Source organism: Squalius cephalus, assembly GCF_949319135.1.
Source record: "Squalius cephalus genome assembly, chromosome: 3".
Taxonomy (NCBI): domain Eukaryota; kingdom Metazoa; phylum Chordata; class Actinopteri; order Cypriniformes; family Leuciscidae; genus Squalius; species Squalius cephalus.
The window spans coordinates 28,725,724-28,742,630 of NC_137124.1; the positions used below are offsets into that span (position 1 = coordinate 28,725,724).

At 37.1% G+C, this 16,907-nt stretch overlaps 1 protein-coding gene across 29 annotated transcripts in view; it reads left to right on the plus strand.

Annotated features, from left to right (window-relative positions):
- Positions 1-16,907, plus strand: part of scrib (scribble planar cell polarity protein) — a 96,296-nt gene that overhangs the window by 55,215 nt on the left and 24,174 nt on the right. For 23 of the 29 annotated variants that reach the window (XM_079867012.1, XM_079867023.1, XM_079867035.1 and 20 more), the window contains exons 9-20: positions 243-361; positions 1,177-1,376; positions 1,520-1,686; positions 2,134-2,264; positions 2,365-2,493; positions 4,043-4,219; positions 4,455-4,865; positions 9,189-9,251; positions 12,175-12,264; positions 12,369-12,446; positions 12,545-12,874; positions 14,387-14,467. In XM_079867012.1, coding sequence (XP_079723138.1) covers positions 243-361; positions 1,177-1,376; positions 1,520-1,686; positions 2,134-2,264; positions 2,365-2,493; positions 4,043-4,219; positions 4,455-4,865; positions 9,189-9,251; positions 12,175-12,264; positions 12,369-12,446; positions 12,545-12,874; positions 14,387-14,467 — 1,976 coding nt within the window. The remainder of the gene's footprint in view (positions 1-242; positions 362-1,176; positions 1,377-1,519; positions 1,687-2,133; positions 2,265-2,364; positions 2,494-4,042; positions 4,220-4,454; positions 4,866-9,188; positions 9,252-12,174; positions 12,265-12,368; positions 12,447-12,544; positions 12,875-14,386; positions 14,468-16,907) is intronic. The other 6 variants (XM_079867018.1, XM_079867030.1, XM_079867032.1 and 3 more) reach the window with 3 other exon arrangements.

The following is a 16,907-nucleotide window of genomic DNA, read 5'->3' on the forward strand; positions in this document are numbered from 1 at the left end:
TCTAGTGTCAGCAGACTTATTTCATGTCATTGCTGTACTGTCATTACATGTTTAGAGACCATATTTTGTTCAACTATCACTTATGTATACTGTTCAGTTTTTTTCATAGCGATGTTTTTGTCCTCAGTGTGTTCATCTTGAAACTGTTTTGATTTGATTACAGCTGTTGCAGTATATATTGTCTTTGTAGTTATCTCAAAGCATAGGTGAAATCTTTATGTCCACAATGTTTTTCCTAACAGGCTCACTTAAGAAGTTGTCAATTCTGAAAGTGAACCAGAACCGCTTGGTGCATCTCACAGACTCTCTTGGCGACTGTGAGAACCTGACAGAGCTCATGCTGACTGAGAACCTTCTCCAGGTACACAACCCTACACCACCTGATCTCTGTACTGTCTGATTTCATTTTACTTACTGCACTTTCTAATTCTGTGAAGCTGGTTTTGGAGCCTTACATTATATTTTCTGTATCACTTCTATATTATTATACTGTCACAGTGCTTTTTTTTCCCCTTAATGGTACCATTGTGGGAATTCTGTGTCAAGAGATTGAGAGAACAAGATAACTATTCATTGGAATCCATTTACATTACATTTACATCTGTTTGTATTAGGGGTATAATCTTGGATCCAAAATAAGTCGTTTGTGTAGATCTGATTTTTTGGAATTGGGGGTGGGCTATTATTGTTATTATAATACATTTCTTTATTGCTTTGTTTAATTTTTCAATGTATTAAAAACATTTATATAATTATTGTTAAAAGGATATTTATTTATTTATTATTGTATAGTCATATTGAATGGGTTCCATAAAAACAACAGCGTGGATGTGGCCTGAAACAACTGAAGTAGAGTTTTTTTTTTTTTTATAGATTTTTTTATTAGCTAAATAGGGTGAGTTCCCTCCCCCTAACTGTACCAACTGTAAAGACACTTTTTTTTTTTTTACTGATATTTTTTATTTTTTTTAAATCTTCCCAGAGGGCATGACCCCGGACCCCCTAGAGTTTGCATCCCTGTGTTTAGGGAATGCTTTCATCCAAAATTGCAAATGAGTAATCACAATTGATCCTGAAGGAGTCAACAATATTAGCAGTACCAAGTTTCAACAGGAAAGCTGACGTGTCAGAGCAGAGCCCATTTTGAAAACTTCTTTGTGCTGTTTTCACTTTCAGTCCTTCCCTCGCTCACTCGGGAAGCTGAAGAAGTTGACCAACTTGAATGTGGACCGAAACCGCTTGAGCAGCGTCCCAGCAGAGCTGGGAGGTTGCGTCAGCTTGAACGTACTCTCCCTCAGAGATAACCGCTTGGGAAAACTACCCGCTGAGCTCGCCAACGCCACAGAATTACACGTGCTGGATGTGGCAGGCAACAGGTGAAAAATACATTCTGTAGACGAAACTATGTCAGTCTCCTTATCACAGGTTTTGGATGTGAGATGGTTAGTGACCATAAGAGTTTCTACCGACTGTGTCTTTCATGCACTGAAGTTTCTCTATTTATTGCGCTCTATCACAGGTTGCAGAATTTACCATTTGCATTGGCCAATCTGAACCTGAAGGCCATGTGGCTGGCAGAGAACCAGTCTCAGCCCATGCTGAAATTCCAGACAGAGGATGATGAGCAGACTGGGGAAAAAGTTCTCACCTGCTACCTGCTGCCCCAGCAACCCTCATCAAGCCTCGGTAAGACACTCCTCCATTCTCATGTATGGAGCTGTCATCCAGGTTATAGTCACAGCCATAGCAGCTTCACATAGTCAGATCTTTGACTAAACAGCATGACTAAAGTGCCTAGCCCACATTGCACCTTATTCTAGCCAAGAACCGCTCGCTTAGGCAGGAAATGAATTTAATGGCATGGTAGTCTCTAAGAACAGTTATACAAGATTGTTCTCAGATAATAAATACAGATTGTTTTGTAGGTTGAATACCTGTAAGGTTCCAGGCATTTTTAATGGAAACTACAGTAATCAGATTAGAGCAGGAAGTACTTGTTGTTAAAAAGGTGCATTGAATGTCAGTAAAAAGAACTTTGGGTGGTCCATGGCCATGCTGTCTGAAGCTGAGACTACATACATAGTGAATCCATGACATACATCATATTATAATATTTTGTAATATTCTTTGCAGAGAATCTGTTGGACAGGAGCGTTGATGAAACCTGGCCCACGGACACTAATTTGAACAGGGTATCAGTCATTCAGTTCCGGGATGACTCCAAACACGAAGAGGAAGATGAGGAGACAGCGGCAGAGAGGAGGGTGAGTGTGGAAATGTGTACAGGATGTTTATAATTTCTGAACAGCTGTTTACATGAAATTGTGTGCATGTGCTAATTCTCTTGCTGTATATGTGAACCAGCAGGGTCTTCAGAGAAGAGCCACACCACATCCTAGCGAGTTAAAGGTGATGAAGAATGTCATTGAAGCCAGAAGAAATGAGGCTTATATAGCCAAACCAGATGAGGATCTGGAGTCCCCAGATTCTGAGGTAAACGCAAACAAAGGCACAATTATTTAGTTTTATTTTACTTTATTTTATTAGGGTTCAAATGTGCTTTTATCAGTTTCCATCACTTTGAATGGAAATAAATCTATAAATCAAATTATAGCACACTGACAATACATTGTATTTTCCGGAATGTAAGTTACGTTTTTTATCATCAGAGAAGAGTCGAGACTTATATAATGCTATTAACGTCACACACACAGATTCTCTTATTACTCTTCCCTCACGTTTCATCCTATTTTTTTCCCGGGTAATAATAAATTCGTTTACCAAGAATCAATCAAGATACTGACATGAAAATATATTGCTCTTCACATACCGTTGTGCTTGAATGATTGTGAACCCTTTAAAATGTTCTATATTTCTTCATAAATATGTCCCAAAACATCATCAGATGTTCACACAAGCCCTAAAAGTAGACAAAGAGAGAACCCAATCAAACAAATGAGACAAAAATATATACTTTGCAATTTATTTATTGGGGAAAAGGATCCAGTATTACATTTTAACATTTGTTAGTGAACTCTTGCTTTCAGTATCTGGTGTGACCACCTTATGTAGCAATAACTGCAGCTAAACGTTTCTGGTAACTGCTGATCAGTCCTGCACAATACTTTTGTAGGTTCAGACGTTGGAATGAAGTGTTTTTCTTTCTCCAAGCATAACACTTCTCATTGTTCTATTTTGGTCTCATCCGTCCAGGAAACATTTTTCCAATAGCCCTCTGGCTTGTCCACATGATCTTTAGCAAACTGCAGATGGGCAGCAATGTTCTTTTTGGAGAGCAGTTGTGTTCTCCTTGCAACTCTGCCATCCACACCATGGTTGTTCAGTGTTCTCCTGATGGTATACTCATGTCATGAGCATTAACATCAGCCAATGTGAAATAGGCCTCGAGTTGCTTAGAAGTTATCCTGGGGTCCTTTGTGACCTCGCAGACTATTAACACATCTTACTTTTGGAGTGATCTTTGTTGGTCGACCACTCCCGGGGAGGGTAGCGATTGTCTTGAATTTCCCCCATCTTTCTGACTGTGGATTTGAGTCCAAACTCTTTGAAGATGGTGTTCAACCTTTTTCCAGCCTAATGAACAACAATAACTCTTTAAGTCCTCAGAAGTCTCCTTTGTCCGTGCCATGATACTCTTCCACAAACACATGTTGTGAAGTTTAATAGACTTTAATAGATCCCTGTTCTTTAAATAAAACAGGGCACACACCTGATTGTCATCCCATTAATTGGAAACATCTCAGAACAGGTGGAGACTAATTTCACCTTCAAATTAACTGCTAATCCTAGAGCTTCACATACTTTTGCCACTCACAGATATGTGATATTGGATCATTTTCCTGAATGAATAAGTGATCAAGTATAATATTGTTTCATTTGTTTGATTTGGTATTTGTATTATGTAAATATAATTTAATACATTTGAATTTCACATTACATGCAAACTGTTGACTAATTATTATTTAAATATTAGATATAAACTGCCCAGTTATTCCTATTGGTGTTTGATGGTTTTTCACAGGAGAAACGGTTGAGTGGGCTGTCCAATCAAAGTCATGAATCTCAGGCATCCAGTAGCACCGCCTCGGCCACTTCTCAGGACGAGAAGCGGGGTATAAACAGTACAGGGATGGAGCTTAATGATGGACAGTGTCGAGAGGAGGAGGAGCTGGATGAGATGGAGGTGGAGTATTCTGAGGTGAGCTGCTTCATTATTGTTCATGTATGCAAATGTTTAAGTATGTTATCTCTGAACTCTTTTGTACATGCAAACTACTGTATTGATTATGTTTAGGTTTGTGTAAATACATTGCAGTTAATTCCTTCTGTAAAAGATTTCGTTTTTTTTCCTTGATAGTGAGCAATAATAATCCAGTCACTGCATTGGCAAGTTAGTAAACCATTTTCACAGTACAGTTTTTTTTTATTTGCAGCCTACTGTGCACTTTGCTGAAGAGCCCATCATTCGTGGCGGTGATGATGAGGAAGATGAGAATGAAGAAGATGATGCTGAAAGGAACTATGAGGACTCCCGAACGCCACCTTTACCTGCCGAGAAACAGCGGCTCATACGTAAAGACACACCACACTACAAAAAGCACTTCAAGATCACCAAGTTGCCCAAACCCGAGACTGTCGCCGCCCTGCTGCAAGGCTTCAGTCATGACGGCCTGTCACCTACTGCTCACACCCCTGAGGATGAAAGGGATGATGATGTGGAGGAGGAAGATGAAGAGGACGAGGGAGGAGTAATAGTCAATACTCCATTCCAGCACAGATTAGAAACCGCTGAGCTAGAAGACAGCAGACTGAGTCAGATGAACTCATCCCTGCAGCCAGTGAAGGTAAGAAGGGCTCACTTCTAGAGGAGTCGGTGGGGGAAAGCTTGGTTACCTCAGTATATAGACAGGTTGCTGGTGAAATCTATTTATATTGTCTTAAATTTTATGCAGTTGAGGTGTTTAATAATCACATGCTCACACATCTCAGTGCAGAGGCAGCCCAAGATGTACAAAATACAGTGCTAAAAGCCTGAGACCACTAGTGTAAATGTGTCCCTTTTACATTTTTCTAATTTCATACAGTATATTCAAATTATATTGTCAGCAGAACAATTTGAGTTACACTACCATTCAAAACTTTAAGGTCAGTAAGATTTTGTAGTGTTTTTGAAAGAAGTCTTTTATGCTTAACGAGGCTGTAAACCGTAATATTGTAAAACATTGTTACAATTTAAAATATTTTAAACCAAATTATTCCTGTGATGGCAAAGCTGAATTTTCAGCAGCTATTACTCCTCAAACCTTTTACATGGTAGTGTACAATGAAAAATTATCAGAACATTTCTCAAAGACAATGTCTTTGGTTTGTGTCCTTTTTGCTTTAATGACAGCAGCACTCAAGTCTAAAACAGTAGTCTCACGCTTTTGGACCCCACTGTATGTATAAATATATTTTTTTCATATGCAGCAATTTCATCCATTTTATCTGTATTAGAGTCATCATGTCATTGGAATGGACACTGGCAGCATGCAAAAAGTATGTCAGGAATATCTTAGACTGTTTTGCCTGAATGTTAAATGCTTGTTTTATGTGTTTTGATGACTTCTGCCCCTGGTCTGATTGAAAGGACAAAACCTCAAATGAAAAAGCTTCTCCTTGTTTTGCCCCACCCTTTGTCTGTTTAGCTCCTCCTCCACAGCTTGACTCCACCCTATTGAGCACTGCTCTTGCTTCTTATCATCATTTGCTGTCTCTGCTGCCTGCGGGAATCAGTGCGCACTGCCTTCTTTTCCCACCCTTCCAAAACTTTCTATGTGCTGATCATTTTAAATTATACCTGAGCTTCACTTCAATGGAATAATATTTTTTATTATTATTATTATAGTTATCATTCAACCTACAAAGATTGTTTTGAGCCCGTTAAGAGTTTTGCTGAAAAAACAACAAAAAAAAAAAACAACGGGAGACTTACTTCATACATACATTTCATTCAAACATGCTACAGAATGTGTTGCAATCATTCATTAGCCAGGTTTCCATCCAAGGGTTTCTTTGCTAAAAAATGTTTAGCACATCAAAATGTTTACTGATATAGCTGATGGAAATGTCAATTATCGATCATTTTTTGCAATTGTCAAAATTTTTTCCATTTAATTTTAGCACATAAATTCTAGGTTGATACTTCAAATGGCGCGAAAAACTGATTTGGAAACACTTTTTGTCGTGAAAAGGGCTTTAATGCAAATAAATGTGGTGTCACATTACATAATTAGCCTATACAGGTTCCACGTTCGTGCCGTTACTCCTGTTAAAGCACCATTTCTCTATAGTTCAAAGGTGCATTAAATCTATTCTATTCTATATATATATGTGAAGAGTTCAGATGCAAAAGCCTCTAAGTGCCATCTGAAATTTACTTAAATGGCAATGAAAATTACCTATTAATTGTCGTTTAAGTGAAATTACTGAACTTAAATATACGAGCTTGATAAAAATCATCATTCTAGAAGAAAATTTCAGATGGCACTTAGAGGCTTTTGCATCTGAACTCTTCATATATAAATACAGTGTATACATTTGGAATAGGCAGTAGTTGCTCCCATTTAAAAAAAATAAGCCTATTAGCAAGCATTCTTTTCAATCTTCAATCTAATAAAAGTTATTCAGAAAAATAATACAACTGCACCCGTTTCTGAATATTGCTTGATGATCAAGTCTAAATAGTCTTTATAACGAATTACAAAAAAAAATGACACTTAATAAATATAATAAAATATAATTTATGTATGCAATTTAATAGGGCTGGGTGAATCGCTCAATCACTGTTTCAACCTGGAAAGACATTAGTAAACAATGTCATGTTACTCGTGTAGTCAGCAAGAAAAATTAACTCTAGAGAGGAGCATTTTGTTAAATATATGCACCATATTACATATTCATTATAATTTTTAATGTTCTTCAATATTTAATGCATGTTTGAAAAAATCTGGAAAGTTTTTTATGACAGCCACCATTTAAATTTTTATATAATTACATATAACTTTATTATTATAAAAATAAATAAAAGTAAATAAAATAAAGTGTTTGTATACAAATCAGTTAATTTTTACCTTCAATATTATAGTAGGCTAATGAAGTCTATAGGCTACAACTGACTCCCATAGTTTACAATAATAGTTAAGACAATAATAAAATAACAATAAAAGTTTTCCTTGAGAAAATTTGCCATGTATTGTACCTGATATCCAAAATAATCAATATTGAATCGAATCGTAATCGAAATCGAATCGAATTGCAAGCTTGTGAATCGAAATCGAATCGAATTGTGAAATTTGTGTCAATACCCAGCCCTACAATTTAATAATATATAATAAAGTTTTGTTACAAATGTTACTGAACTCTGAAACCAGAACGAATAACTTTTTTGGTTTGAATGATCTGAACCTAACCCGTTCTCGGTCACGTCAAACCGCAACTGTTAAAGCTTACGTTAAAGATTGTTGCTGTATGACCAAACATTTCATTGTAGCAATCTTTTTTATGTATCCTAAAATTTTGCATAGGCTACAGGACAAATGAGCTGCCCTGTGTCCAAATAAAGTCCTGTCAGACAAGCTGTCCCTCTATGCCGTGATTTTTGATTTCCTAATATTTCCTAATTTAGACTTATTATTCATCAAAATAGTAAGCAGTAAACTGGTGAATTCCAATTGTCTAATTACTCTATGCATTTTACAGATATTTGGGATGCGACAGATACAATATAATTTGCGATATACGTGGAATTATGTTTGGAAACGACTCAGGCCGATGTTTGTTTTTTTTAAGCAATACAACAACCAATGTGACAAAGCGGTTGTTTTTTTGGTTGTTTTTTTGTTTTGTTTTTTTAAACAATGCACTTTTTTTAAGGGATGAAGTCATTACATACACCGTTTTATAGATAAAGGGCCAATTGGATGGAAACAGGCTGGAGACAGCAAATTTCGCAATCTTTTTTTAACGCACATTCATTTTGTCGATAACAAAACAGCGCAAAAGTGGATGTAAACTTGGCTATTGACTTCTTAAATGTGTTTTAATTAAGCTACATATGTGCAATTAATGTTTGAAGCCAAGTTCTGTATATATCTGGTTCAAAGTATTCTGACCGGGCTCAAAAACTCAGGGAGAGAGAGAGAAGTGTGTGTGTGGTCTCCAAGACTGGATGGCTGGGTGGCTGAGGAATGTTTGCACAGGGCTTGTGTGTGCATGTTTTCAGTTTGAAAAATATGTAGTTTGCTGCTCTTGCTCTTGAATATTGACATTTGTTTGAATCTGGGTAATTGCTTTATATCTGTGTTTCATAGCCCTGACTCACTAATGATTTGTCTTGGGTTGGTATTGACAACCTGTAACGGTGGGCTTTTAGTTTTCCCAGTCAAGTCTTTTTAAGTTTTCTGCTAAACATTTTAGACTACTTCCTTTGTAAAGTGTGATATGGCTGTAATGGTCTTTTTTTAATTGCAATATTATGCTTTTTTACAGATATGCATAGCAAGCTTTTGCATAGCAGACAGATATTAGCTGTGCATTTCATGAGCTGAATCGTCTGAGAACCCGTGCTGTGCTATGTCGTTTTAAAGCACCAGTCCAGTAATGGTTTAACAAAAGCTTAAATTTAATTGTAAAATCATGTAGTTGATTGGCATTACAGTCCCTCATTTTTATTTTTATTTTTTTGGGGGGTGGGTAATTTAAAAAAAAAAAATGACGGCCAATTATAGTGAATTTACAGATGATGAACTGAACACAGGACTAGTTTTGTTATTCTGTACAATCAGTACCTCTCTAATCATTAATGACTCATCTATTGTCATTCATAATACAATGATTTCTCCTAACTGTGATTTGCAGCTCATTAAGTGTATAGGTCAGTGTTGTTTGTTGTGTGTATATATATATGTGGTGGTTTGGAAGCGCCCTGTCTTTCTGTGGGTGTGTGCTGCCCTGCCTAGGTGTGTGTGTGTGTTTGGTGGTGTGTGTGTGTGTGTGTGTGTGTCGTTCTGTACGCTGTGTGAATGTTTGTTTTATTTCAATTCCCAGTCATACAGCTTCTGTTTTTTTGTTTTTTTGTTTTGGCCTGACTAATCTGCATGCCCTCTCGCTGGTTCCTGTCCTAACAGGGGGTGTCATTTGATCAAGTCAATAATCTGCTGATTGAGCCTGCTCGAATTGAGGAGGAAGAGGTCTGTACCTACTCTCTTTCCGCCCAAACTCCCGCTCTTTTCCTCCCTCTCTCCCTCTCTCTCTCTCTCTTTCTCTCTATTATTCATTCATTCACTCATCATTCATCTGCAGTTCAGGGGATCACGACCCACCATACAATTCCTTCATTAATCCAATCCCGATGGCTAGGGAAACGCTGAACTAACACTTACTTATCACCACTGTAATGGATCTTAGTTTTTGGAGAAGAAAACATTGTCATGGTGCTTCTGTTAGCTGAAGATAGTAAAGGAATGTTCTAGGTTGAGTACATTCACAAGCTCTGTATAACTGCATGTATGACATTCTGTCATTTACCACAGAAAATATTTTGACCATGTTCTTTAGTTTGTAATTAACAAAATTAATGGAATACAGTGTAAGCCTATGAACAAACAAAGGCATTTGCTGTGGTAATCGAAAACGTCAAAATACGATTTTTTTATTTTTAATTTAAATAATTGCCCTCAACTTTCAAGAAATATTTGCTTCTTTTCCATGTTTTTCTCCAAACTAGGTTCCATTACTGTCTGCCTGCTGCTGTTTTTCTTCCCTCTTTTCCACCGCCTAGCCTTCTGTCAGGCTCTGCCACCTAGGAGCTAGTAGCACACATGAGCTAGTGGAAACCTTTATTGATTTTTTTTTTTTTTTTTTTTGCAGCATTTTATTACAAGTGTCTCTGTCTTGTCTGATTTAAATGAACAAGACCCACAAAAGTAGTGCTATAATAAAATAATTTACATTTTTTACTTGCCATAAAAATATATGTACAATTGATGTTCCAGAAGCCCTTAAAATTAGTCATCCTATAGTTGCTTATGAAACGGACAGTGTGATTTTGTTTGTTATTCTCCAAAAATAAACCAGCCATTATTGGTTTTTTTTCTTTTTCACAGTGCAATATAAAAAGATGTGAATACAATGAATATCCCATTTTACAATGTTACCATTGATATTGATGCAACTAATTTCAACATAAAGAATTAGCACAGATATGTGGATATTGAATAGTACTTGCATTTCCTAAAAAGTAATTCCTGATGTACTGCCGTCTTTGCACTGAAGTTATTTAATTTATTTAGAAATTTATTTCATTGACCAAGGACATCATTCTGTCTTCACTTCAGTTTTTTTTCCCCATCTACCCACTCACTATACCCACTTTGCATGGCTGCTGCTGTAGAATCAACCACATCTAGTCCATCACGCAAAAGATTTCACCACCCCCACATTCATTTTGTGACCGTTGGGTATGTCACGGTGTGACTGTTTGGTGACGTGTGCCCTCACTTAATCAGTCAATACAAAGTTGTTTTTTGATTAAATTGTCATTAATTTTACTATTGATATTAGTTTGTCATGTTCCTATATCATGATGACATTATCAAAAAATAACTATAAATTGATTTGCTTCAGCCTTCTTTTTTTAGGCTATGAATCTGTGACAGTACATTGTTGAATGACAATTAGACTTGAACTAGATGTGGAGCCATCATTTTTGCCATTAATCTACAAAACTTGACTCAATACAAGTGTTGAGACGGGTGATGTTTAAACCTGAGCATGTGTTCTATATACAGTCTGCATTAATCAAACAGATCATTAGTGCCCTGTCCAAGTAACACTGGTCTCCTCTCCTTGATTCCTCAGACCTTTGACTATTTGATAAAATGCATAGTGTTATGCATTAATATGCATAATATAGTGTTAAAGTAGTTGAATTTGATCCGATTTTGTGCCATCAGATGTCCATCACTGATCTTGGATCAACATCGTTGCTGTAGTTCAGTGTTACTAATTTTATACACACTACCTTTCAAAAGTTTGTTATCAGCATGATTTTCATTTTTTTTATATGTATTGAAATGTATACTTTTCAGCAAGGAGGCTTTCAATTGATCAAAAAAGATATTTATAATGTTACAAAGATTTCTATTTCAAATATGTGCTGTTTTTGAACTTCCTATTTTATCAAAGAATCTTGGAAAAAAATATATATCACGGTTTCCACAAAAATATTAAGCAGCACAACTGTTTTCAACAGTCTTATAATGAAATTATCTGCTTACTAATCATTTATTCCTTTACATGCACAACAGTCATGCTTAAGCAGACTTGCATGACTTTCTGGTTGTCGGCTTATTAAACAAAAGATGTGAATGTAGACAAACTTTCTGTATAGAATATATCAATATATATTTTTGTAGAGACCATATGATGTCTATGTATAAACTGTGCAATTTGAGTAAAATGCATGACTTTTCCCAAGATTTTTGCATCAGTTCACAGTCTGTACAAGTCGATGCTTGAAGCGATATTTGAATTGAAAATCACATGGTGTATGATGGGCACAAACTCCAGTTTTTAAGATTCAGACTATAATTCCATCCAGTCGGAGGATATCAAATATTTGATATTTTCAGCCAATTTTAGAACACATTTTGTTTTCAAATTTATTACCTCAGTAAATTGACAGTCAGTCCACCTAATCCAACTTATAAAGTTTGATATTTCTCTTATCAACAGAGTTTTTGTGCTTCTGATTTATCTTTCAAATTGTGTTAAAAGTATTTCCGAATTTGAATGGATTGTCCAATGATCCTTAAATTTGAGCTCAATTGTTATTGTATGTAAATGAATGCAACGTGTAAAATATCAAGGAAAGGCGGCTGCTGGTTGGGACAATATATGCGATCTGTCTGAACATGGATGCAGTCTTCACATTAGAGATATTTCCTCTATAAACAAGCATGCACTGCATGAAAGATTCATGTTTTGTTTTTGTTAGTTATTTTGTTCTGTCAGTTAAGTCGTGCATATTATAGCAAATGTCTTGTGAGATGCATTGTGCAGGTTTTTGTTGTGCACTTTTCTGTAAATGTCTGATCTCTGCCTCATCTGTAGCTGAACCTGTCCATCCTGAGGCAGACTGGTGGGTTAGGCATCAGCATAGCAGGGGGGAAAGGATCTACGCCCTATAAGGGTGACGATGAGGTACTTTTCAATGAGCTTTCATGTAAAAGATAAATTTTAGTAAATGCTTTTGTGTGTGAGAGTGTTGTCAGCTTGTTTTAATGTACTGCACATGTCCTTTTCAGGGTATTTTCATCTCTAGAGTGTCAGAAGAGGGCCCTGCAGCTCGTGCTGGAGTCAAAGTGGGAGACAAACTTCTTGAGGTGAACATTGTTATAATTTTCAACTTTGAGTTGCCCCATACAAGTCCAGTCATTCATGCAGCTTTAAGTCCTCCATCTTTGTATTCATCGGGTCTTAGGTGAACGGAGTAGACCTGCACGGAGCAGAGCATCACACAGCTGTCGAGGCCTTGCGTAACTCGGGGGCAGCCGTGGTTATGACCGTTCTACGAGAACGCATGGTGGAACCAGAGAACGCCATCACCACCACACCGTTGCGACCAGAAGATGATTATTTCCCCCGGGAGAGACGTTCCAGTGGGCTGCCTTTCCTCCTGGACCCTGCCTCACCTGCTGTTAGCACTGGACCTTCACAGCGACTAGCCACTTGTCTGATCCGCAACGATAAAGGTTTAGGTTTCAGCATTGCTGGAGGGAAAGGTTCAACCCCGTACCGAGTAGGAGACACGGTAAAAACAAGACGCTTTTCCAGATAAACTTGTGACTTGCCTTGTGGTAAATATTTTATGGTGTGTTCTTTGCTTTGGTGTCAGGTTGTTTCATCACGGTGTTTGTTTACGGAGCACAGGACAGGTCGTTCGCTCTGTCCGTATGTTTAACATATTTAACAGAAATGTATGGACTGCATAAGCCTCTGTATGGTGGTGCTCATCACCTCTAGGATGTCTGACCGAGGCTGCAATGATTAGAATTACAGGGACTGACACCTGATAGTGCCGATAGATTATAGGATGGCAGGGGATGAAGTATTTTTGGATCTCTGCTGCAGACACGCATCAAACCACCCTCTATCTTTCTGACACACGGCCTCATTTATGCACCACTTTCACGAAGGAGACCGTCACACATTAGCACATGCACACACTCTAGGCTGAGTTAGTGTAAGTCCTGTTTTTGTTCCTATGCTTGACATTTGCGCTCGCTTTTACTAACAAGTTGATGTCACCAACTTGTCTGTTTGCTACATTGAGTTTTCAGCATGCAGTGTTCTGATCACACTTCTAGAGAACACACTGTGAAAGTGCTGACAAAGGCGGCTTGAAGACTACCTGCGTATCAATTGACAGATTTTTCTTTGAAGAATGAAGTGGCCTTGAAGGTCGTAGATGGTTATTTTAATCTACAGTCTAACATACATTTTTAGAGTTTTAAATAACCCTTTTTTTACTATAATGGGCCGTTAAAAAAAGGCAGGTAATTTCAAGCCAAGGTCAGCGGGATATTCTCTGCTTTACAGGCATGTGGTATTGCAGCATGTTACACCAGCATACTCACTAGCTCTTAACCGCTATACAGGAGTGCTGGAAAATAGCACTGCAAGTGATTTTAGCACTGTGTCACTTCTAGAGTATGACCTTTTTTATTACTTTGTGAATGTAAAAAGCAGTAAATTCACCGCTCTGTCTCAGTAAATAGGCTCATTTACATTACTTTTTGAGAATTTGGATGTTTACATACACTACCGGTCAAAATTTTGGATCACTTTTTTTTTTTTAAAGAAATAATTACTATATTTAGCAAGGATGCATTATATTGATCAAAAGTGACTAAAGAAATGTTAAAAAAAAAATCTAATGTTACAGAATATTTCTATTTGAAATAAATGCTGTTCTTTTGAACTTTCTATTCATTAAAGAAATTAATTCACAAAAATGTTAAACAGCAATGTTTTCAACATTGATGATGATAAGAAATGTCTCTTGGGCTGCAAATCATCATGTTAGAATGATTTCTGAAGGATCATGTGACACTGAAGACCGGAGTAATGATGTTGAAAATTCAGCTTTGCCATCACAGGGATAAATTACATTTTAAAATATAGTAAAATAGAAAAGTGAATTTAAAATTCAAATAAATGCAGCTTGGGTGAGCACAAGAGACTTCTTTCAAAAACATTAAAAAAAATCTTATGGAGTTGAGATTACAGTTGACTTGACTGTGTTCTCCTGCTTTATTCTCAGGGAATCTTCATCTCTCGAATTGCTGAAGGAGGAGCTGCTCACAGAGACACTGTCCTGCACGTGGGAGACAGGGTCATATCAGTGAGTCCATTCATCTCTTACACACACCTCTCTCTCTAGTTAGTGTAGTTAATCAACTTATTTTATTTTAGAGTTAAAAGAGTAGTTCACTTGAAATAAGTCAATTTTCTCACCTTCATGTCATTTAAAAACTTTAAAGCTACTTGATTCTTAGCAAAAAACACTTTGTTCGTGTATATTAAAACGTGGCACAGGAAGACATCACCTCAAAAATCATGGGTTTAGATCAGGGTTTCTCAAACTCGGTCCTGGAGGGCCACTGTCCTGCACAGTTTAGCTCCAACCCTGATCAAACACACCTGAGCAAGCTAATCAATGTCTTCAGGATCACTAGAAACTCACAGCTAGGTGTGTTTGATCAGGGCTGGAGCTAAACTGTGCAGGACAGTGGCCCTCCAGGACCGAGTTTGAGAAACCCTGGTTTAGATCTTATGAATATGACTTGATTTGGATCTGTTGTTCTCACAAAGCTATTGTATGCAGGGTTTGAAATGAACTTTTTCACTCGCCGGCCAATATGGCTACTAAATTAAGTTACCGGCCATTCAGAATTTTCACTAGCCAAAAAGTAAAAAAATAAACCAGATTAACTACGTCTCAGTTTATGCATTTTTTATATATATATAATAAATATAGATATATAAAATTTGGATTTCATACATTAATTTCTTATTCAAACAAAATCCTGTCATCTAGCCATCTCCTCCCTTCCTCTTTCATCCTCATCCTTTTCACCAAAAATGTATTTTAGGTGAACAGATCAATACAGTACAAAGAACATAATTTTTTTTTTTTTTTTATTTTGGAAAATAACAATGGCTTTTCTGTTAACCAAATGCTTTTTAATCTTCGTTTTTGCTTCAGTGTAAATTAACAAGCGTGCTGTTATTTGTTGTGTACTGATGTGTGAGTTCAAGTAAGCCAGATTCTGCGCAATACGCTGTATATCATGATGACTCACGAGTTCAGTATTTGCGCTAAATCTGCACAGATTTGGCTTATACGAACTTCCCCAACAAAGTGAGTAAACATAATAAGTAGCACGCCAAATTGGCTAGTGATTTGACAGCGTTACACGCAAGTTGATTTTTACTTACCTTTGGAGGGTTGGCGGGTGTTCATTTCAAACCCTGATTGTATGGTTTTGGAATAAAGCACACAAATTATATGGATTACCTTTTATGATACTTTTATGCTCCGTTTTCTGAGCTTTCTCTTTCATTGTATGGAAAATTAACACATGAACACTAACACACGCGTTTGTGTTTTGCTATACCTTTAATAATTTGCTAATTAGTTTTAGCACAGTGCAACTGAGCGGTCTTCTGCTGTTTTACTGTGCTGTACACCATAACCGTTCTGCTCCACACCATGAAATGATGTCACTGTGTGATTGTGCACTTCTCTCCTGGTAACCTTGCTTGTATTACTACTCAGCAATATGACAATTATAATCCAAACTGTTTTGTCTCCCTTGAGCCCTCTCTTTATTTTGCCATTTTTGCTGCTTCTTCCTCTGTCCTTGCATGGGTTTTCACTAACACACTTCTTGCCTGCTTGGTGTCGGGTGTGGTGATGGGAGGTTTTTGACTTATTCTTTGGGCCTGCTGTCATGGTAACTGCATGCGTTACCATAGCAGCTGCCGTTCTGTCACCCTGTGGTAAGCGCCGGTACTGAATGGCCAGTGCTGACCTCTGTTTGTCACCATGGTGGAACTTCTTACTTATAAACAATGTAACCAGAAATCAAAAATAGTCCTTCCTCACATGAAACAAGATAGATTTAGTGACATGCCTTGGCCTTGCAGTTGACAATGCAGTTTATGTGAAAATAATGAACACAGCAGCTTTAATCTGCAGTTTCAACACAACGTATCATGTGTCAAGATAAGACCCAGATTGTAATTAAAGGGCAGGATTTAAAGAATTGAATAAAAAGGAGTCAATAGCTAATGTGATGAATCAGTTAGTACTTGTACATGCATAGTTATTCTCAAGTTAAAAGCAGGTTTTTATGTAGTCAGGCTACAGTCTCTTATCTGTCCGGGTATAGATGACATAATACGTAATCGAATATTTGAAGGATTAAATACAGGTTGCGTGTCACCTCTATCTTAAGTTATGGAGCAAGTGCACAATCCTGAGGCAAACTGTAGTTTGATAAACATTTTAAGGTGCTGGAGAAAGCCAAGCTACAATCACGTTTTCCAGATCTGTTAGTCTGGCTTCCCCAAAACCAGCCTGGTATATTTCAGTGTGTACATGACATTTTAAACGGATTAATTACTGCTTTTTTCCAAATGTAATGAAAGTTTTATAGTGCATGTTATCGCACTTAATATCAATTGTAATTGTAACTCATCTTGGACTAAACCCACTTTTTATGAGTAAAAGTTCCTCTAATCAAAGCATATGAGATGTATCTGCAATGCATCTAAAT